At 47.9% G+C, this 24,403-nt stretch overlaps 1 protein-coding gene across 3 annotated transcripts in view; it reads right to left on the bottom strand.

Moving 5' to 3' along the window:
* Snx29 (sorting nexin 29) overlaps positions 1 to 24,403 on the bottom strand; it is a 416,575-nt gene that overhangs the window by 31,953 nt on the left and 360,219 nt on the right. For all 3 annotated transcript variants that reach the window (XM_029544359.1, XM_021209353.2, XM_021209354.2), the window contains one exon: positions 9,558 to 9,698. In XM_029544359.1, the coding sequence (XP_029400219.1) occupies positions 9,558 to 9,698 (141 nt within the window). The remainder of the gene's footprint in view (positions 1 to 9,557; positions 9,699 to 24,403) is intronic.

The following is a 24,403-nucleotide window of genomic DNA, read 5'->3' as shown; positions in this document are numbered from 1 at the left end:
GGACCCCGGCATGAAGCTGTTCCACACAGGCAGTCGCTCCTTCTGCTTGTGGTGCTTCCCTGAAGGGAAGTGAGCCAGGGAGGCAGATCACGTTTGCCAGAGGAGGATCCTGCCTGACAAGAAAGCCAACTTAGGAAAACGTAGGCAGAGCAAGCAACTATCAGACAGCAGGCAGGGGTCAGTGAGTACCCAAGAGACTGCCCTGGACTTTTAGATCCAGCCATTCCTGAAGTCAGGTTCTGTCACACAAGCCAGTAAATTCTATTTGTGTTGCTGTGGCTACATAGTAAAATGCTGTCTTTAAATACGCAAACAAAACTTAGATGGAAAAAGAAATCATTCTTTCCAAGAAGCCAGCCCTGAACCTCCAGGATAACAAAATTCAAAGCTGTTACAGCAGGGTGCAGTCTGTGGGACATCAGGGCACAGGCTCAAGCCATGCCGGGGAAGGACCCACTGCACTGGGCACGACCAATGGCTGCCACAGAAAATATAAGTGCAAGAAGAAGCCCTGCTGTTGCTCTGTTTCCTCAGCTGTTACTATAGTTTCCATAACCATCACTGTCACAGCCCTTACTGTGAAACACAAGGCAGATCTCAGGAGGAAGGTGGCCTTTGGGTCACCAGCAGACAAGTTCAGCCCTGGGGCTATGTCCATAGCACTGGTCTAGGGCTCACATGGAGACCAACATCAGTGTGAATCTGACATTCCTAGGTCCTCAGCTCTGCCAGGTTCTCCCTGCCTTCTAAGTTCCCTTCCAGCCTTCAAGGGCTCTTGCTAGCCTGTCTGACATGTTTTCCTGTGTCTTCTGCATACTGACCCCATCTGCCTAGCAGGAACTCCATCCTCCACCTAGAAGTGATACCTCTAAGCTGCAAACTTATTATTATATTATCCTTTTGATGGCTCTCCCTGGCACAGGGGTATCCACATTTATAGAAACAAACTACTAAGCATGGAGTTATACTAAAGCTACTGAAAGAAAAAGGAGCCAAAAGAGCTCTATACTCAAGGACGTGAGTTCTATGAGCAGGGAGGACTCAAGCTGAACCTAAGAGAGAAAAAAGACCCACTATCGGAGGGGTTGGGCAAAATGCAAAAACTGTTCATGCAAAGGTCCTGAGGCAAGAAGGGGATTGAGGACTCAGGGTCTGAAGAGGCGACAGATGTGATCCTCCAAGGTGTGGTCACCAGGAGGCTAAGAAGACTAGATGAGAATATGCACATGGGCAAAGCTTTGTAAGTAGTGCCTGTGCATAGCTAGCGACAAAGAACTGCTGTTCTTAGTAGGACAGCCCCGCTAATGTGAGCATGGATCTGTTTATTTCCTGCTAATAGGAAGAAGACTGCCTGGTTCATGGGGAAAGCCATGAGCCAGATCAAAGGCTCCTTTGTGACTCAAAACAGTTCCATTTTCAGCAGCTTTATGAGGAACAGGCACTTGGCTTAAAAAAGCTTCAAAACTCATTACAAAAAAAAAAAAAAAAAAGAACTTCGCTTTCCCTCAGAAGGCGGAAGCCCAGGAACGTAAATGATGAGAATGTTCTGGGGACTGAGCCTAATGCTTCTGTGACCTGAGAGACAGAGCTCTCCAGGCCTCTGCTACTCAAGATGCAAAGCCTTCACAGCCCTTCTGAGGGAGGACTGAAGGCTGGTGTGATGGCTCAACTAAAACTCAAACGGCTGGGCACACTGGGAGCAATGTTTTCTCATGTAAATCATTTGAAGCGGGAAGGCCCACTTCTAACCTGAATCTGGAGGCAGGAAGACACCCCTTTAATTGGGGCCACACTTCTGCTGGCAGCCTGGAGGAACACACAGAGACAGACCTGCACGCCCTCACTCTGGCTGGCAAGTCCATTCCTCCACTGACATTAGAACCCGCTTCTTCAGGATGCTAGCAGAAGCCCAGCTCAGATACCCAGCCAGACTCATAGACTGAGCAACTACTGAGTTCTTAGACCTTCCACTATTAGGCGCAATAATTGCATTAGTACAATAAATGATATAATAATACAATAATAATTATTGTATTAGTACAGTAATTAGGCAGCCATTATTGTACTAGCTGGCCCATACCCTGAAGCCATTCTAAAAAAAATCTGCACCCCCGCCCACCTCCACCTGTTCCACTCCAGAGAGATGTAAAAGAAAGGTTTTCTTCAACTGTTTGCTGTATGTTGGCAGAACATTGTAGCAATCGTGTATAACATGATGTTTGGAATAATGGATATATGGATACACACACACACACACATGTACACACAAACATGCATTCAATAAGTTCTGTTTCTCTAGAGAAACCTGACTAATACAGTAGGTGGATATTCACCAAGGTATTTCCATAAAGAATGATCACTAAAGAACATGATTTAGCCAGGCAGATGTAGCACACGCCTTTAATCCCAGCACTTGAGAGGCAGAGGCAGGCGGATTTCTGAGTTCGAGGCCATCCTGGTCTACAGAGTGAGTTCCAAGACAGCCAGGGCTACACAGAGAAACCCTGTCTTGAAACAAAACAAAACAAAAAGAACGTGATTTGGGGTCTGCAGAGATGGCTGTGGCTGTAGGCAGAAATGCCTCAGGAATATGAGGACCTGAGTCAATCCCCAGGACCTGAGTTAAAAATCATGGCATGGTGGCATGCCTTTTCATCCTAGGGTGGAGACAGCCTGATCCCTGGAGCACTCACTGGCCAGTTGGTTGGAGAGACAATAACCCAAAGTTCACAATTCAGGGCCTACTGTTCCTCCATGCAGAGAAGTACAAATCTAGCCTCCGCTTATATGAGACATAAACAACTCCAGGGGTACCTGGGCTCCTGAGAAGTTATTGCAAGAGCTGGGACTCCTCAGTCGGGCTGACTGACTGGTAGGCAGGGAAGCAGAGATGTGTTTACAACAACAGAGCACACACAGGGAGGAGGCAAGGCCCAGTTCCAGGAATAAAGGAGTCCAAGGAGCTACTTCCATGAGGAGACAAGTCATATCTCAGCAAACAATGTGAAGACAAAGGGTGGAACCAGGAGGAAGGCCTCTCCAGCAGGAAAAGAAACACAGGCTCACAAAACAAAGAATGGGACAATGTAACAGCTAGTGTCACCCAGTCCTTGGGACCCAGTGCTGGCAAAGCAGAAATAAAGCATGCTGCTGAGAGGCAGGATCCACCTCCACCACATGAAGTGGACATGCCAGGCTACCTGGAGGATCAGTTTGGCAAGAGTACAACAATGGGTGCCTCATCAGCCAGCCATCACACCAGGCCTACCCAGGCAAACCGAGTCCCAAGTAGACATGAGGTGGTGGCACAGGGTACTTCTGCTATAGTGACCAAGCAGGCATGGTGGTGCATACCTATAATCCCAGCAACTAGGAGGCTGAGGGAAGGGGATCGTGGGTTCAAGGGCAACATAACACACAATACAGTGAGGCACTATCTCAAAGAGGGGGGATATTGTCTAAATGACTTCATCTCAAAGTCCTGTAACACCACTGAGGAATGAGATCTGGGGAAGGCTACATAGAGTAGCATCATTATAATTCCACCATAAAAGCACAAAGGCAGGGACCACAGGAGCCAGCAGTCCCACGCTGCTCCCCAGGGACGAGGGGCTGCAATGAGAACTCAGCTGTATTTATGATGTTTAATTTCTAAACATTAACATTCATTCCATCTGGATGGAGATATGTGCTTACTCATTACAGTTTTCTGTGCACTCTGGGGACTAACAGAAAAATCTGCAGTATTTTTTTTAGGAGCTTAGAAGTAGATAGGACAAAATGTGCATGGCTGTCGATTCTAGGTGGTGGTAAGATGGGTGGTTTTCTTATTCTATGAGTTCCATCTTTTTCCTCTCTCTCAAGGAACCATACCAAGGAACTCAGTGCTGACCAGGCATGGGCCACAAGATCACAAGTCCCAGTCCAGCCTAGGCTACAGAAGAACACTCTATTTCAAAAACTAAAAACAAAAAAGGAAGATTGACATACTATACGGCTACCAATACCATCTCTGAGTGCAGACCCCAGAAAGCAGATAGACAGTAGATGGTTAAACGTAGCCAGTATCACCTATGCTTCTAGGAACAGAAAATATACTTAAAATGTGGTCTCTTTACAGAGTGGAATACTATACGGCAATGAAGTAGAACTACCAGGCACCCATGCAGCAGCAGAGAAGGATCTGACAGCTGTAGTGTGGAGAGGAAAAAGCAAAAGAGTTCACGTTCTCAGGCCTCAGATAGTCTGCCATTAGAAATCAGGAGCAGGACTGTGGTTTGCCGTGGAGAGAGTGACAGGAAGACGTCCCCGGTGCTGGGGCCTGTCTTGGCTTGCAGGGGTGCTGGGGTGTGTTCACTGTGGGGAAATACTCCAAACAGCACCTTTAGGCTGGGAGCTGTACCCCAATTTCAAACAATACCAGAGCCTGGAATCCCCACACTCAGGATCAGGGCTCAAGCATCCAGGTCAACTCCAGGTCAGCTTCGGAGACAGAGTAAGGCCAGGCCAGGTTCTACACATAGGGAGACCCGCCTCAGCAGATACAGTAAAAGCCTCTCCTCATTGAGGTGAGGTGAGGAGATAAGGGCAAGGGCGAGAGGCACCACGCAGGCTCAGCAGTGGCTGTGCTCTTACTGTGACCACCTACAGTGAAGGGGAAGACAAGGCAGCAGGAGGTGCAAAGGAGGTGGAGTCAGACAGAAAAGTGTCCATCTGTGCCCCAGGAACACACCTCTTCTTAAAGGCTCCACAACCTTTTAGAACAGTGGCACCAACTGGGAACCAAGTACTCAAACACATGAGCCCTGGGTGTGTGTGGGGGGGGGGAGTGTTGGGGGGGGGCACACGTTCATAGTCAACCCACAACAAAAGCCAAACTAGTGTGGTTCCCTCTGGACCTGTTTTAAAGCTAGCATGGGGACAGGACGCTGAGCTATGCTGGGTGCAGTATATAACAGCCAGCCTGCACTGACTGCATGCCCACAGGAGCCTGAGGTGTCAGGACTGCCTGGTGATTCACACAGAAGCCTGGTGACTTGCCCAAGGTTACACAGCCAGTGTTCACTCTTTGCCCCTAGATCTCATGGCTTCTGAAAAAAGACAGCAATTGAGCAGCCCAGAAATCTGGGGCCAGTAAAAATAACTAAAGTGCTGGGCTCAGAGACACTGGAAATACACATATGCCAAAGACTGTGATACCAGCCCTCAGTGTGAATGGGAGCACTGGAGGGGAAGGGGGCAATTATTCTCAATTACTCAAGAAGACATTAAGAGCCTAGAAGGGCTCTTCTCTGGTGCCATTTTAATCAGTTGTCCAAAAACACATGCAAAACTGGCAGATGGAACACAGGTTAAGTAGATTCTGAAGGCCTTTCAAGCTAGAGGAAGAGATTAAATAATGATATACAAGTAATCTAACGGCCTAAAAACAATGTGCATGAGATCAGATGCCCGGTAGAGAGTCAAGTGTCAATTAGAAAAGCAGCAGGCTTGGCATAAAAACAAGGCTCTCCAGCTTAGCCAGGCAGGGGTGAAGTGGGGAGACAGCCAGTTGTGGCCAGCTAATTGGGAAGGCTGTCCCCAAGTGCCACATCAGGCATAACTGGTTTAGTGTGGTGAGGCAGGGTCTCTTTATATAGCCCAGTTGGCCTGGAACCTGCTATGTAGCTAAGGCTGAAGTCAAACTCAGGATCCTGCAGACTCGGCCTCCAAGACATTGGGACTGCAGGTGTGAGCATCATGCCTGCAGAAGATATTGACTGTCCTAGTAACATTAGCTTTCCAGTGTCCAGAGGACACTGGGCAGGTGAGGTGGTGCCACCTGTGACTCCACTGTCCCTTCCAATGAATGCTACCTGTGCATCTATGCCAGCACGTGTCAATCAGATGAAAGACAAAACCAGAGAAAGAAAACTGATGGAAAAATGGCTGCTATGTACGAATCTCCACTGTTTGAGCTCAGGACTTGTCATGAGTTCCTTCTCTGTACTCACTCTGCCCACAAAAGTCAGCCTCTGTTGTCCATGATGTCACAGGACAGAGAGAACTGTAAATCAGGCAGCTGGTATACAGTGTGGAAGAGAAACCCACAAGATCAGATAAGGAAGGCTTCCTGGAGCTATTACAGGCCAGAATATGCAGCAGACAGAGCAGCTTTGAGTCTAACCTCTCCCTGTGCATCAGGCAGCAGACATGGGGTGCAGGAGCACCCACACTTCCTATTTCTTTATACATGATTGCAAGATTTGTGTTAGTTTTCATCTTGAGAAGTCTCCCCGAGAACCCCATTTCCTCCATTCAAGGTTGGGCTTATGTGTGTCACTGTCCTGAGATGACTTTCCTGGCAAAATGATACAATTTACTCTGAAGTCCCTTTGGTATCACTTACTGATGCAAGAGAAGGCTGGGCTCCTCTCTGGCCTTGCTCAGTACATGAAGTACCAGGCCTCAAGTAGGACTGCAGAGCTAGTTTTGTTTGGACATGACTCCTTTTGCTCTTTGATTTCTCTTTGGAACACTAGCCACTGCCGATGTTGGTGGTCTCCCCCAACGCATCTCTCCATCACCTCTGGGTTCTGGGCACTCATTGTAAGCTCATTTCACTCATTGTAAGCTCCTACCACCTAGCACAACAGCCTACACTCTGGGACACGCCCACTATAAGGAAGTGTCCTTGGAAAAGCCACCAGCTGCACTTTCAGACATCCCTCTCAAGGTCTAGGTGCTGCGTGTGGATAGACCCAGTTTTCTTCGGTTAGAACTCAATTGGGGAATTCCTACTGAGCCCCACCACCTCACACTCTCCAGTCACTGTTACAACTAACAGCACTGTGGGGGGAGTACACAGATGCTCATATGGTGCATAAAACAGACTGTAGTCTGTTCCCTGGATGGTGCCCATGACAGTCAACTCACAGTGACTGGGTCACCCAAAGATGTCATGTAAGGATTCTCCCTCATTATCCATAGACAAGTGAGTCACCTTTGAAGTACACCAGTCAAAGAGAAGATCACAACATAGTGAATTTTCTGGACAATGTGTATTCAAGCTTTCTAGAAATTTTGCCATCAGGACACTAAAGCAGATTCTAATGTACTAGGCCTGAATCCACAACATCTTGGTCTTTCATTGAGATCATCAAAGGCCCCTGACTCAGTCCCAATTCTGTCCTGGTCTTCACTCAGAGTGGACTGAAGGGAAAGTGTATACACATCAACCTCACGTGAGGCCAGGATCACTGTGCTTCAAGCACTGAGGAATGACAAGGTGTATGTCAGGGGTGAGGCTGTAGTGGTAGCTGTCAGGTCCATGTGAGAACTATAGGAAACTGATCTGGCTATCTGGTTGCCATCTAGCTGTTTGACTGTGAGCCAAGCTATGCAAGGTGGTGTCCTTCAGCCTCAAGTTCATTTATGCACAAGTAAGAGTCTGTTCTACAGAAATGGGTGTGGCAGGGATGGGGCTTCTCTTGCATGGAGAGGCCCACTGCAATGAGGAAACCCACTCCCAGTCCCCACTACACACAGGGAAGACCTAGGGTTGCCACCTGCTCTTTCTAAATGACTGAACTGAGAAGCCTCATTCTTCAGTGCAGAGCCTCAGTTGGTGAGGTTGGCTCATGGGATTGGCACTCTTGGCAGACTTACCTCAGTGAAGGCTTACAAAATGGGAAAGGGGTTGCTGTGGAAGCAGGGGTGGAGAAAGGGCTGCTTCAGCCTCAGAGAATGCTCTTAGTGATGCAAGGTCTGTGGTAGGCGGAGCTAGTTCCTAGAAGTTTTGTGGCAAATGGCCTTGGCAGATGTCATTAATTTAGGAATCTTCAGTTGGGATACCACTGCAGATTTTCTGCATGGCCCACTGTCATCACAAGAAGAGGAGGTGTAGCCGGGTGTGGTGGCACACGCCTTTAATCCCAGCACTTGGGAGGCAGAGGCAGGCGGATTTCTGAGTTCGAGGTCAGCTTGGTCTACAAAGTGAGTTCCAGGACAGCCAAGGCTACACAGAGAAACCCTGGCGGCGGCGGCGGCGGCGGCGGCGGCGGCGGCGGTGGTGGTAGTGTATGAATCAGGAAAGACTGAAGATATGATAGATGAAGGGTGAAAGTAACATGGCTTCTGTCTTTATGAGGACTAAGTGCTGAGAATACAGCAATTCTGGTTGGCAGCACACGCTGAGAACCAGCCCTAGAAAGGGGTTCCTGTCAGTACTATCCCCAGTTGGTTTCAGGTCCTCAAAGGGTCCTGAACTTCAATGTCTGACTGGCTGCTTAATATCCTGTCACCTAATTCTGATGGCTGTTTGATGTGGAACTATCTATCCATGGAGTTAGTGACCCTTTAGTGCCCAGAACAGTTAAACCAGGAAACCAGGGATGGGCTGTGGACACAGTGGTTTTCAAGCTCCCTCAGCAGGTCAAAGTGCAGGCAAGGTAGGCAAATGTTTCCACTCACTAACAGGAGGGCGGGGATGAGGCCAACTGCTGGGACAGGTGACTGAGCAGCTAGCTGCACCGGGTCCAGACTTGGCTCTGCCTTCTTCAGTCTCACCTGGCCTTTTACATGGTGACTAAACAGTAACACATTTTCAATAGAGGCCATCCCACCTTCATGACAGAAGTGGCCACAATAAAAGAAACTTCTTTGAGAAAGTCTGGTCTCTTCATGCATGCGAATGAGTATAAGAACAGCAGTGACTGAAACTAGGGAAAAAAATATTGAATCAGAACAGCAGTCAGCAGGCATGACCAACCAAGATGTCAATTTATTCTGTTTGTATGTACACATGTGCACATTTGTATGTGTGTGTGTGTGTGTATGTGCATGTGCATGTGTGTGTATCTGTATTCGGGGTGTGTATGCACATGTTTTGCAAATGTGTTTAAGTGCATATGTGTGCCTCTATAAGTATGAGTGCGTGTATGTAGCTTTGTGTGTACACATGTGCATGTGGGTGTAGATACCACAGCACAACCTTTGGTCAACCTTGATTTTTAGACAGGGTCACTCACTGACCAGGAACTAGCCAATAAGCTAGTCTGGTTAGCCAGTGAGCTGTCTCCCTAGTGCTGGGATTATAGGGATGCTAAAACTTATTTTGACTTTGTAAATTATACATTTTTGTGTGTGCACACGTACACATGGAAGCCAGAAAACCTTCCACCTTACCATGAGTTCAAGGAACTAAACTCAGTGTGACAAGCTGACGCAGCAAACATGGTTTCCTCTGAGTCCTGACTGACCTGTTTTTAAGAATACTATCTAAGGGCCACAGCCAAGCCTGCCTGCGTTCAAATCGTCTCTGATGCACTCACACAACACGGGTGGTATTAAGTGCTTCCTACCGGAAGGGGACAGCCTGCACTGAGCTAAGCACACTAGCTTCTGGTGCTTTATAGGAAGCTATACTGGCGAAATAGGGAGAAGCCCACCCACAGAAAGAGTGTCCTTCCCTGAGGCAGAGGCTCATGGGAAGCTCCCTTCTCCATTTCTCCTGTGGTGAGCACAGTCTTCAAGGGCAGACAAAAGTGACAGCAATGAACTGGGCCCTGGATGCATACCTTGTTTCCGATGGCCTTTTTGGGTGGGAAACTGTAGGCCCTTACTTGCGGGAAGGCACTCTGCAGCTGGTGATGCAGCCCCCGGAACTCGGTGTACCTCCGATACACGTTCCACTCGTCGTCTTTTATCCGAATGTAGACCTGCCAAAGATGGAGAGAGGAAGACAGGATGAGCCCAAGCTCTTAATGTCACCCTCATAAAGGTAGGTGGTCCATCATTCTGTCTACACAGGGGCCACATCTGCTTCACGCACTACTAGGCACTGACAGGTGGCACTGAGGGCACCAGTGGGCACAGGAGGGACTCAGTGAGGCACATGTCACTCGAGCCCAGCTGCACAGTGTGTCCACAGCAGCCTGAGTGACAGCAGAGCTGCAGCTCCCAGTCACATGTGCACTGCCCTGACAAGCTGCCCCATGGACACCATTTCTGTAAGTCCCACAGGTCTGGGGTCACACTGACCAGTACACAGTAGGGGAGCTGACTTGGGGCAAAAGAGAGTGAGGCCGATATCTTCCAGACTGCCGAAGGGCTGATGGGTAGAACAGAAAGTCAACACCAGGAGGTCTAAGCACATGCAGGGACATAACTTTAGCTCACCCAAGCTGGGACCCTGCCCAGGGCATGCGCAAGATGCTGCTGTGTTTGTGGGTTCAGCACCTTCCAGGACACAGCTACTTGGCAAGGAAACCTGAGAAATGGGAGGTCTCCTTAAGCACATGCTGTTGGCCTGAACCTTGCTGTATAGACCAGGCTAGCCTCAAACTTACAAAGCTCCCACTGCTCTGTCTGCCTCTGCTCCAAGCTGATGTGTTTTAAAATATCCCACCTAAGAGTCACAGAGAGGGCAAAGTCCCTATGTGATGACTACTATACTGCACACAAAGCGAGGGTCCCCGCATCGCCAAGACCTCCTTACAGACCACTGTAGACAAAGCTCTCTACTGTGATGGTCTGCATTCTTCATAACATACATTCAGAAGCCAACTCTCTTTACTCAGTGGAAGCAAGCTGTGCTTCTTCTTCCCGAGCCTTCTACAAGGATGCTTGGCTTCTGTCCCTCCTCCCCTACAGAAAGCCACACTCAGTTCAGTGTTTCTACCCAGGACTCTGCAATCTGCATATCTAGTGCAGACCTCGGACGGGAGCTGCAGGCCGCATATGCATCCTCATATTCTTTAAACATATGCCTAAATCTGAAGCCACACCCTATCCCGAAAGCCTGGCCTCTGTCTCCTGGGTTACTGATTGTTCTTCAAGAGTAAAGACTACACAAAGCATCCTTGACACCATTGTCTCTCGAGTTTCCTTCCAGACCAGGCTGGCAGCAGTCAGGGGCAGGCAAGGGGCTTGAGGGACAAAAGCAGCAGGGCAGCGCTGATGCCTGCTGTGAGCAGCATCTCCACACTCCTGCCTTTGCTGGTATCCAGAGTGCATTTTTGGTGCCCACTGTTACTATAGCTGGAGGCCAGTGAGAGCCAGGGGAGCAGGGAAAGTGCCAAGACCCCATGGGTCACCCATGACAGGCTCACCTCACTACCTCACACAAATGTAGATGAAGCTCTCAGCTCTGTGACTCCCACTCTAAGAGAAATAAGCCTCTGAGAAGTCAGCAAGTGGGAGGCCCAAGGCTCAACAGAAATGACACACTCCAGCTAATCTGAGGACCTTCAGCACTCAACCCCAGCCATGCCCTCTCCTCTGTCCTCAGGCTAAGCTGCAAGGCAGAAGGTGGGAGCATACCATCTTCAGATAAAGACATGGACGCAGATAGGCAACGTCAGTTGCCTAGGAAAAAAGGGGGGAAATGAAGAATCTGAGCCCAGAGCTGCCTTCTCCCCAGTGTCCCATGTTTCCTCCCTCAGGACTTCCATGCAAGGGCCAGGGCTCACAGGGGCCTCTGGAACCACAAACCAGCAATGAGAAGGCAGGGAGAGGTACCTCCCTTTGTCCTTTTCCTGAGCATTTAATGTGACCTCCAAGTCCTGCACTTGCTAACAAGCCCCTGAGTTCACCTCCTCATTCACACTTTTCTGCTCAGATCTAAGGACCTGACCTGACAGAATCAAATGCCATCAAACCCTCCAGACAACCTGCCTGGCGTCCAGACCGGGGAGACCTGAGGTGCAAATGATTTCCTCATGAGTTCTATAGCACAGAACTGAGTGTACATGCTGAAAACTGTTAGAGTCATTCATTCATTCGTTTGTTTAATTAATCAATTGTGTAAATAATTACTTTCAAGGGCTCCTCCACCCAGATTAAGTTTGACTGGCTCAGCTTTCCTCAGCTTCAGCCACGGAGAAAATGATTCCTTGGTAGAATGAAAAGCCAGTCTCTTCTATACAACCAAGTTCCCTTCTAAATGATGGATAAAGTCACTCATCTAGGCCCGGCAGAAAGAAATAAGATAGGTGGGTGCTGCTGGGGCCAGCATCAGGACCACTGCCTGAAAGGAAAGTATAGACTTAAGACTCCTTCACTGCAGAAGTCCATCACCCCCCAAAAAGGCCTACACAGAACAAGGAGGCAATGGTAAGTTGAGGGCTTGAGATGTGGGCCTCAGTCCCTTGGTGAGCACAGTCTAGAACATGCGCTTTCATGGACTGGGCCTCAAGGAAATAAGAGGACCTGAGGCTCACCTAGTGAACAAACCACAGAGTCTATGATGGGACCCGGAATAGCCTTGCTCATTTCTACTGATGAGAAACTCTTACAGCCACTATGCAAAGCATGATGCAGTCCCCTCAGAAGCTCAGGTAGAACTATGTATGACCCAGCTGAGGACACACCAGAAGGACCCGAAGCCAGCACACTACCAACATAAATATACATGTACTCTGGTGTATCAAGACACTACCAACTTCAAGAATCCATTAACAATTGCATGGATAACGAAATCATCACTATAAAAACTCAGTTTTGTTTAGCTATAAGGAATAAAATCATGTCATTTGTGGAAATATGACTAGAACTGGAGATCATCATGTTAAACAAAATAAGTCAGACTCGGAAAAATGCTGTGTGTTTTCTTTCACATGGGCATCTAACTTTAAACATACTCATATGTGCTGCACACACACACACACACACACACACACTAAGACACACACGCACAGGTACACATACATACACAGATGCACTCATCAGACATGAAACTAGAAGAGGGGCCATCTACAAAGAGTAGGGACCCAGAAGGACACTGGGAGGAAGGACAACATAGGGTGACACAAATTAATGTTATCAAAGTATCTGCCACCGAATATATATTAAAGGTCAGGGCGAAGCTTATCATTCTGTGAATTGAAGACATGCTAACTCTAAAGCCAAGAATACCTGCAGAATGCCATGGGCTCCCTCACACTTCTCACTTGTCAGTACCACTCATCTGCAGAGCTATGCATGCCCCCTGTATTTCTTCTCTTCTTTCTTGAACTTCATATAAGTAGGGTCATGCTTATATAACCCACCATGTCTGGCCCTTCTCAGATAACGTACGTGAGATGCATCCATGCTGCTGCATGCCCTCTCAATAGTGCTTTTGACATGGCTGCATAATACCCCACTGTGGTACATGCCACCAGTATTACCTGCTCTGCAGGGATGAGTATTTAAGATATTTCCAGTTGGATGCACTTGTACCTGATCCTTGGGGTACACGGATCTAAATGTGGGAGGCAAAACTATGCTACTATAAAAAAATTGTGGCCTCTATTGTCATAAGCTAGGCTCCCCTAGCAAGGCCGCCCACCTGAGCACAAAGAATGGTGATAAGTGTCCTGCATCTCCACCAGAGAGCAGTGGCGACACACAACAGATGTGGGCAGAAATCAATGGAAGACAGGGTCTGCACGATGTGTATTTGAGCAAGTCATGCCTTTCTCCTGTCAAAGACCTAGATGTCCAATCCAGACTGTGGGCAGTGCTGGGTCTACGCCCACTCACACACAGGTGCGACTGGGTCAGCCCTGAGAGGGAGACTAGACACAGGGTCTCAACCCCACTGCCACCTCTTGTACGTTAGGTCACCTCTTCTGTTTGGTAAATGAGGGTGATGCTGATGTGGGGAGAGCTGAGTGACTTCAGGATTTAGAATGGTGCCGTCCAGTACCTTCATCAACACATAACATCAAGTGTCAGTTGTTCCTTTCAATGAACAACTGGTCATATACACAGTGGATGAGGGCAGGATAGGCAGGGAAAGAGAATTAAGATCTGCAAGCTCATTTTGGCAGGTAGAAGCTCCAGGTCAAATACCTTCCAAGCACAACACAAGACTCATTAGCCCAAAGCATGAGGGACATCAGGCAGGTTGGCAGAGACACGGGGCACAAAGCTATACACAGGAAAAGCCTGGGCCATCCTAGCTGCTCCCAGTGCACTCACTTTAACACAAAGCATGGTCCCTCGCCCTGAAACTCAGCTCCCTTCCCCTGCAGAATGGGGTGGAGGCTGGCTTTACTGGGTGGTCCTGAGATGCCATGCCTAACAGGCACAGTGAGCAGTGGCAGCTGCAGATATGGCAAGCCCTGTCACCTCCGTCATCCACTGCCTTTGTGTACATGAACTTCCCTATTACAGAATTAGGGATAATTATAGGATGTGCAATCACGAAATTAAAGCAGGTAATTACCATGCCTAATTAATTGTCAAATGCTAGGCATACAAGAGAATACAAACAGAAAGCGTTGCTGTGGATAGGGCAAGACTGGGTGCCCTCTGCTTGCAGAAAGCTCAATGGTAACACCAGAGGTCAGAACCTGACCCCCCTGGGTGGGTTTGCAAGCACTAAAATAAACCCAGGATGCACACTGGGCTCTGACTCAGCCTGAGCGGGGTACCCTCTGTGCTGGCTGTAGGCCAACAAGGCATTTATACAGCCCTGTCACAAACACACCCAGAGTCCCAAACCAGAGAGCTATTTCAGGAAGGAGACCTCTTAGGGATAACTTAATGGCTGCTGTAAACCTTGACAGGGAGCAGATTGCAGAGTCTGGCCCACATGTACCAAGGATTCGCAAATATAAACTGTGGGTTTGCAAGCAAACCACCATGCTGCCTCTGCTTGCTAGCAGCCACTAAACACCTCCCTCGTTACTCAGCTTCTGCCCCAGATACAGTCCTGACCCCAGAAGCAACTGTTAGCTCTGTATGATGTTGTTCTTTCCTCTCCTTGGTTCTGGGGATTTAACTTGGGGCCTCAGACATGCTAATAAGCAAGTGACAACCAATGTGCCACACCCTAGTCATTACTTTCATTTCTTATTTTCAGAGATCTCACTCTGTAGTGATCTTGAACTTGTGATCTTCCTGCCTCAGCTCCTCCTCACCCCCACCCCCAAGTATATGGGATGGCAGGTCTACACTACCAAGCCCAGAGCATGAAAAACAGGCCCAGAGAAACACAGGTCTTGTTTCTCTTAGAAAACGCAAGTCTGACTCTCACTTCCTGGAACTCGAGGACAATGACATATGGCTCCAGGCATATTGCATAAGAAGTTCTCTAAAGCTCAGTGATTTTGTTTTAAAATGAAGCCATGGAACAAACAAGTAAGTCTTGTAAGCACCATTACATGATACAAAGGGCAGAGGAGACCAAGCTCAGAGCTCCTGATGAAGGAAGGGCTGGGAGCCACACCATATTCATGCAGAGGAAAGCAGAGACAGCCGACAGACACTGACATGAGGACTGTCACATGCAAAACAATCAGACGACATTAGACACTCTTCAGAATGGCTTGAGGTTCCTAATTCATTTTATTTCCTTAATAGGCAATGAGTGAGATGATTTGTGTTTTGGTTCACAGCCCATGTTAATGTATCCTCGCTCAACTTTCCTTTTAATGAAATGGCTTCATGTGTTATTAACTGTAATGTCCTTGGTGCTAGAAAAAAAATGCCCAAATTACCATAGGACCACATTTATGGAGTGATATTATCGCAGCCAAATGCTGCAGAAGATGAACAACTTAGCTGAGGACAAATGACTTTCCAGTTCACTGGGTTATGTAAGCAAGGGAGACGAGGAGGGGAGGAGATGGAGACATGTTAGTTATTTACTGAGGACTGCCAGCTCCGTCCCACAGGTCTGTGACAGAGATACAGAGGAGGCCTGGGAAGTGGAATGGGCCAGCACAGTCTCTCAGGGGGAGAAGTGCAGTGCCCAGTTCTACACATTGTACTCCAAACAGACACTCAGCACCATCTGAGCGTCACCTCGGAATGTCGTGGCCAATGTTTCCCAAAGAGTGGTCTTTCTGCTGGCTGGTTGGCTCACCTTTGGAGGTGGACAGATTTGAAAATACTATGTTTCAGGCATGTGCCCTACCTTCTGGACCCGATTCACATCAGGTCTCTTTCCCTGGTAGCAATCAGGTATTACTAGCTCAGAGGCAGCCTAGTGGCTATTTCTATTCCCCCTTATAGGTAGGCACTAGGGATCCGGAAAGAATAAAGCCAGACTTCATCCCTGGCCTCTGAAAATTAGTTGGCCTGCCCAAAAAGGTACAAAGAACCATAATGAATTCAACTGGGAAAGAGCTGGAGGGGAGGGCTGTGGAGTCTCCAGATAGGTGAGGAATACAGATGCAGGAAATCAGCTGAGGGGTGTTTGGCTTAGAACAAAGACCAGACTGAAAAGGTCTAGGGGTAGTGTTGAATGTCTGTGTTGAGGCATGGTGACTTGTGGTTGACTGCACAGGGGAAAAACAAAAGGCTGAAGAGATGACTCAGTCAGTAAAGCACTTGCTTCTTAAGTAAACGGACCTTAACTCAAGCCCAGAACCATGTAGAAGGGCAAGTCATCACTGTCAGCGACAAGTGCCATCTTACAGATGTACAAAACGATGGACATGGGGAGGGGGAAGGCATCTGATGTAGACTCTCTAGGTCTTTTAGAAAATATGCTCTATCATATACACTCAAATATAACAAGAAGTATGGGAAGTGCACAGACATCAGGGAAATGGGCACCATGCAGAAAGGAACATCCTGTAAATCTTACCATGGCAAAGCTAGCAGTATACAACATCTCCCAGCATGCTGCTAGCACCACTGTGAACAAACCATGGCAAGACCAATATACGATGTGTGTATCAAGCACTCTTGGTGAAGAAAACTCACAAAGGGTGGGGAAGGGACAAAGAGCAAGGCATGTGGCTTAGCTGAAAGGCTGGCTGCTCCAGCCAGGGGATGCTCTCTAAGAGGATCCTAAGCTGCAGAAGCTTATTCCTTGTGAATCCATGGCTTGATGGATGTACAGAAAGATGCAAAGTATCAAAAAAACAAAAACAAAAAAGTTAGGTATGGTGGAGTATATCTATAGAATCTGCTGGAGGGTGGTGACAACAGGAGGCTGACATTCTTGCCAAGTTCTAAGTCACTGAGAGATGCTGTCTGTGGTGACTTGAATTAGAATGGCCCCAACAGTCTCATATGTCTGAATGCTTATTCCCTAGTGAACGGAAATGTTTGGAATTATTTGGGAAGGACAAGGAGGTGAAACCTTGTAGGTATGGCCTTGTTGGAGGAGGTGTGGCTTTGTTAGAGGAGGTATGTCGTTGGGAGTGGGCCTTGAGGTTATAAAAGCCCATATAAGACCCAGTCTCCCTTTCTTTCTACCTCTTGCCTATGTTCAAGATGTAAGCTCTCAGCTTTCAGCACCATGCTTGCCCTCTTGTTCCTTACTATGATGATTATAGACTAACCCTCTAAAACAGTAAGCAAGCCCCCAAACACCTTCCTTTATAAATTCCCTTGTTCATGGCGTCTTCTCACAGCAATAGAAGACACTCTTACAAATCAAGGTGGACGGCCGCTGAGGAATGGCATCCCAGATTACCTTCTAGCCTCCAGCATGCACACACGCAGAGGCATGCCTGTGAACATGCACACAAAAGAGATCTTACCATTTGTGACAACATGCAAGCAGAGCACACCAAGAGGCTGCCATGCTGGGGTGAGGTGAGGGAGCTCTTGTGGAGATCACAAGATAGGAAAGTTCTGAGACCCCCCTATGGCAGTGACAACAGCTAATGCCTATTGTCTTCTAGAAACTTGGTAAGAGAAGTGTCTTCATTCCCCCATTACATACTAAATTCAGGTGGTGAGGAATGTATTAAGTCATTCATATTTAATTAAGTAATGGTGTATCTTTGAATATATATACACTTTTTATTTATCAATTGATTATATTTTAATGCAGAAGTTTTTAAAAATAAAAGATGACAAGCTGGATATGGTGGCCCCTGTAGATGCTCAGCACTCCAGAGGCAAAGGCAGGAGGATCTCAATTTTGAAGCCAGCTTCGGACGCAGAGACCCTGTCTCAACAAAAGACCAAGAGAGATGGTGGGTCGGGACTAGCCTGGTGTCAGTGGATGGTGGAGTGGGGATTAGCCTGGTGTCAGTAGAGGACAGTGCAGGATTTAGCCTGGTGTTAGAAGTGCTGAGAAGACAAGAGGCATAGCTGGCACATAAAAGCTTACAGAGCATAGAGGAGAGCTGGACATGGTAACTATTACAACCCATGATAGGTCTGATTCCAACAACATATGTATAAGCACAGTCACAGTCTAGAAATAAAACCAGGAAACAACCAAACATTAACAAGATGGTTCTGTGAGCTGATAGCTTCTAATTTATGACTTTTTCATGTTTTCCAGATTTCCTTCCTCTGTCCGACTTTGGTAACAGAGAAGCAAAGCATTACTTTGTCAAGCATCTGCGCAGCACCCTGAGGATGGCACATCTCTTCCTCCATCTTCACAGAGAACTGAAGGATCATCAAAATAACATGTTCAGAAGGTCTCAGAATAAAGACTGTCATTAAGCTTCAAGAAGAAGAGCCCCTGTCCAAGAGTGAACAGGGAGTGCAGAGCCAGCCACAGTCACAGGGCTAGCACAGGGCTAGCACAGGACTAGCACAGGGCTAGCAGCACAAGGGCTCTCTGGGGACTAAGCCAAAGAGCCTATCTGTAGCCAGAGAGCTAACTGAGAACCTGTGTAAAGCCAGAGCCTGCGTCATCTGCCACATGAACATGCACCATGCCTCTGTGTTTCTCCCGTGAAGACATGTGAAGGAAGCTCTCTCCCCTCAGAAGATCTTATGTTCCCCCATTCTCAGGCCCAAACAGAACTATTGTAACCAACAGCAAACTCTTGTCTCCCTGTGCCCCAGAGCAAAGCCTGGATGCAGCTCCCAGTACAAGAGAAGTCTGGCAGCAGAGCACCTCTCTCTTGGCTTTGGGGAGGAGGGGGAAGGGTGATGGGGAGCTCATACTCTCCGTCTACAGGAGCAGGAAGACAGACTCCCCTGGCAGTGTCCTGCGGGCAATCTCATCTACTGCAGCCTGCCCACACTTGCTGAGTGAGCATCTGCTATTACCAAGCTTTGTACTGGCCTTGAGGACAACAGCAGGTGGCCCAGGGGGTCAGAACAGTGATTATGAGTACAATCTGGGGCTGCGGCTACCTGGGGCAATCCCAATTGCACATTCTTACTAGAGCTGATATTTTCATTAGCTCATGACCTTCACTAGTTTATGAAGTCATTTCATGACATAAGATGAAGGCAGCTGCCTGAGAAGACTATGTTTGTTTAGAGCCAGCCACTCCAGCTGGCATGCAACACATAATAAGTTTGCTGCTATCAGCAAAGCTGTCCATCTTTTCTAAAGCACCCCACATACCACTTACAAAGACAAACAGACAAAAACTCTGTCCTGTGGTGGAAGTGTTAGAACAGAGAGCAGTGGGTGTGGGCAGCCAGGGACACTGCATGCAGCACAGTGCAATGGTGCATCATGGAAGGCTTCCTGGGGGAGATGATACCCCAAATCAGGCCTAAAGGGTAATGAAAGCTGGCTGAGGGGCCAGGCCAAAACAATAGGCAGCTGCCTGCTAGGTTATACTTTCTAAATCAAATTCTCTTGAGCCTTGCGCTTAAAAAGTAGTCTGGCATCTGGACAGCAGCATGGCCAATGATGAAAATAGAGAAATGGCTGCCCATCAGGAACACAGTTTCAGGACTTCCAGCTTCAGTCATAAGGAACCACAGGGGAGCATGGGGCTGCATCTTACCCTGGGAAGTGGGCTGAGGTATGCAGTGTGATACTCCAAGCAGATCCACTGGGCTTAGAGGCAATGAACACATCAGCAGCAAGAATGGCCCTGTTCTTCTTCCTCCCCTGCTGCTGCCCTTGAAGAGCCTTCCTGCCACATAGCCCTCCAGCATGCTCACTCTGTCTCAACACGTGTATCCAGAGCCTTCAATCCATGCAGATCAGGTTCTGAGTTCTCTCCAAGAGAGAAAGAGACAAACTGCTCCAACTTGATGGTGCTGTTGTTTATTCCTCTCTGTTGCACACTGACTATCATAAAGAATACCTGTGGTTTTTGAGGAGGGAAAGGGGGATTCTTGGAGGCATTTTTAAGGCTTCTCAGAGAGGCGAGGGTGAACATGCTGTCAAACCTTCCCTGGGGCTATTGACTGGCCGAGTGCCTGTGCCCAGTCATCCTCACAGACCACGATGCGATGTGTGTTTGCAGCCCGGCTCTCTCTACTTTTTGAGCTCGTGATGGATGCACGTGGACTGAGACATTACTCAAAGGCCAATTCCCTAAGTTACAGAAGGGCTGACATGAACACAGACTCTGTCTGACCTCTGTTGCCTGAGATCTCTGGATCCTGTCCAGCTCTGAGCATGAGATAGAGGTTCTGTCAATCAAATCTATGTGAGCAGTAAACACATGTCTGGTCTGCACTTACACTGTAACTTCCCTACTATGAAGAAACAAGGGGTTGGGAAGGTGGCTCAGGGAGAGAAGAGCCTGCCACCAATGCAAGCATGAAGACCCAGGATCCCCAGCACATGTGTGCAACCCTGGCACTAGCAGTGAGGAGACAACAGGTGGATCCCAGCATAGCCCACCAGTCTAGCAAACTGATGATTTCAGGGTTCAGTAAGAGATTTTACTGCAAAAGGTGGAAAGTGAAAGTACATGACAGTCAGCATTGCCCTGACTCTCTGTGACGGCTATACACATCACACGCACCCACAAGCAAGCACACATATGCACACACACAGTCAGCACTGCCCTGACTCTCTGCAAAGGCTATACATGTCACAGGCACCCACAAGCATGCACATGTATACACACACACACACACACACAGAGTCAGCATTGCTCTGACTCTCTGTGAAGAATATACATGTCACACGCACCCACAAACATGCACACGTATGTACACACACACACACACACACACACACACACAGAGTCAGTATTGCCCTGACTCTCTGTGAAAGATACACATGTCACAAGCATACACATGTATGTACACACATACACACACACACACACACAGAGTCAGCATTGCCCTGACTCCCTGTGAAGACTATACATGTCACACGTACCCACAAGTATGCACACATATGCACACACACACACACACACACACACAGAGTCAGCATTGCCTTGACTCCCTGTGAAGGCTATACATGTCACACGTACCCACAAGCATGCACACATATGCACACACACACACACACACACACACACACAGAGTCAGCATTGCCCTGACTCCCTGTGAAGGCTATACATGTCACATACACCCACAAGCATGCATACACATACACACACACACACACACACACACACACACACACACTCACAAATGCATACCTGCCTGAGTTTATATCAGGCTTGGCTTCTTCCTCAGCATTCTTACCAAACACACTCTGGAGGCTCCAGTGAAACAAGACCAATAGGATTATTTGACCTGGGAGTAGATATACTCAGAACAAACTCAGCCCATCCAGGCTCAGAGATGAGAAAGGATGTAGAGCCTCTTCAGACGGGCCCACAGTGACACTGCTACTGCTCTCGCCCAATGCAGCCCAGAGAAAGCAGACATGGGCTCTTCACACAGCTACAAGGCTGGGCCACCATCCTTACTTTTCCTCTTTGACAAACGCCCAGTTTAAGGACTTCTGCAGTAATTGTTTCAGATCATAAAAAGCCAACAGTACAATAGAAGGCCCCACTATGATGAGTACACAGCTCTCTCTGATGAGTGTTTAAAGAGACATATTAGTCATGGTCTTATTCATGATCCCAAGAGACAAAATTTCAACTGCAAGTACATTGCAAACACCAGGGGACCCTGGGCACATGTTCCTCCCTCTAATGATAGCATAGCATTTCTTTCTTCGAAGTCCCCAATGCCCATGATAGGGCTGAGAAGAACATGTTCCTACCTCCCAGGCTCATAAAGAACCACGGAAGGCATTATATCTTTCAGCTTTATCTTGGAAATGGGCAAATAAGGCATGGGTGGCATTTGCCCCAAGGCCTACGGGTAGTGGAAATATGATTTGAACTGACTTTTCCAACCCTGATTTGTGTTTTGTTTTTCTCCTTGTGGTCTCTGACCTCATGGGGTAGAGAAGTCCAGACTCTAATGGCCATCCTCTAGATACTTTGAGCTTTGAAATGCCCAGCTGCTGACTTGGCACTCCCATGAGTGGAGAGGACTGGAGAGCAAAGGCAAGTCCCAGCTATGGGATCCACTGCTGCCTCAGTTATGCTCTGGTCCCATCACCAGGCTGAGGGCCTGGAACAAGCTACTAGCATCTTCACAATAAGACACAACTTGTGTCCTTGTAGGGCAGCTCTGATGGCTCAGTGATGTCCTGAAGGATACATCTGCCAGACTCACATTAGCAATTCCACAAGGGAGTGAAGTCCAATTAAAGAGTGGGATGGGTACCTTCATAAGGGGAAGGAAAGGGGAAAGGCCTTGTTTGATGTCAAAGCTCAGGGTCCGCCAGAGGATGGCCTCGTGGTTGAGGGTCCTCAGAGTTGACTCCAGCAAGTAGATTCCAGCAATTTTTTGAGGGTGAGAAACAAGGTACTTTCTCTGCAAGGAACTGGAAGGTGAGATGCCAAAGAGCCCTCTACCAAGATCCACCAAGGTGTGCCTCTCCTAGTTGAGAATTTAGAAAATTTTCTCTTCTTCCTGGGTCAAAAACCCTCTAGAAAACCTCAATGAGCCTATGGATCTTCTCTAGGAAAAAAAAGAAAAACACAACACCCACCCCACCAGGCAGGTGTGCTCACACATGAATACCCCTTGCTAGGTAGACACATAGAGACATGCCAAGTACACATGCCACTAACACACACACACACACACACACACACACACACACACACACACACACACAGGTGTGCACAAACACATAAAAAGACCTTAGGTACTGACAGATTATCTCAGACCCACAGTGAGGAAGTTCTACCAAGCCAGGGACACACCCAGAGTTTCTGAGAATCCAACCCGCATACCCAATGTATAGCCTTTTCCACTGGACTCAACCCTACCCTGAATCCCTGTAGCAATCCCATGGGCTGAAACCACAATTTCACATTAGGGACAGGGACCCAGAGCCTCTGGAAGAAGATAAAGATCTAGCCTGGGCCCTTCTAACTCCAGAAGAGCCCCGACATCCCCTGTGTTTTGGAAACCCAAACCCTGACAAGACATATAGAGGGTACCAGAAGCCCCGAAGATGACCAAGTAGCCCTGTGGGGACCAATTGCCCAAATGCTGTGGGATGTCCAGCACAAGCTCTTCCTGAACATCCTTCCAAGGCCTTCTGACAGTCTAGCTGAGGTTCATGTGTGAGTCCAGATGCAGCAGCCAACAGACTAGCTTTATCTTCAAACCACATGGCTATGGGCTAACAGTAGTGGAGGACTCTTCCTGGAGACAGGGCCTATGCTAAAGGTGCAAGGACAAACAGCCTGTCTCATCCTGGATGGCATCATCAAGTAATAGCAAAACCACTAAAACCCCAGTTTCTTTCCAATACTTCAGCTCAAAATCCAATAAGCAAGTCAAGAGTAGGTGGTCCCAGCACTCTGGAGGTTGAGGCAAGAGGACCGTGGGTTTGAGCCCAGTCTGAGCTACACACTGAGACATTGTCTGAGAAAAGTAATGCCAACATTCCAAAAACTAGAGGGTTCTCAGTAAGCTTAGCACCAACTCATCTGGCAGCTGAACTTGGCTGAACTCAAATGAAAGCACCGTGACCAGCCCACACCTCACTTCAGATCAGCGTTCCTGTCTCTGCAGAGACACTGATGTGGGATATTTGGGTGTTATCCTAGACCCAATAACTGTGATTTAGTCCTTTCTAAAGCCCACCAAGGAAAGAAAGGTGAGGGTGTAAATCTGGAGAGTGTTGACTGTGGAAGTTCTAATGGCAGGATTCTGACTGTGCTAACAGGCCATCTACACGAAGCTGAGTGGTATATTCTCTGCAGCCCAGAGGGTGAGATGCTAGGTTGTCCAGCATCACCGGAGATAGTCTTTTGTTGCTCTACAGAGACTGTGCACATGGTTTACACATAAGCCTGAACAGGAAATTGGCTACATAAACATTCACGGAATTATATAACACATAAGGACTGCTAGGAATTGTAATACAGTAAGACCTTAATGCACAAAAAAACAATCTTTAAATATCATTCTGAAAGGAAAGAAATGCTACTTGCATCTTTCGCTTAGGTGTCTTTGACAGTAAGACAAGATGGCTACAGTTTGTAGATTTACTCTCCCATCTGTCTACTATGATGGATAAATTAACAGCCAGATTCCCAGTTGGTGGGAAATCCTGCTACTTAAGGTCAAAGTCTACCATGTCCAGATAGTTCACCTGAGCTCAGTGCAATGGTGGACTCCCTTTTCCAATAGGGCTTCCCCTTCTCTGACCTTGTTTGGGGAATCCCCCAATACACACACACACACACACACACACACACACACACACACACACACACCC

This window comes from Mus pahari, chromosome 12 (assembly GCF_900095145.1).
Source record: "Mus pahari chromosome 12, PAHARI_EIJ_v1.1, whole genome shotgun sequence".
NCBI classification, from domain to species: Eukaryota; Metazoa; Chordata; class Mammalia; order Rodentia; family Muridae; genus Mus; species Mus pahari.
Note: the sequence above shows the minus strand (reverse complement) of the source record. Positions and strands in the feature narration are given on the sequence as shown.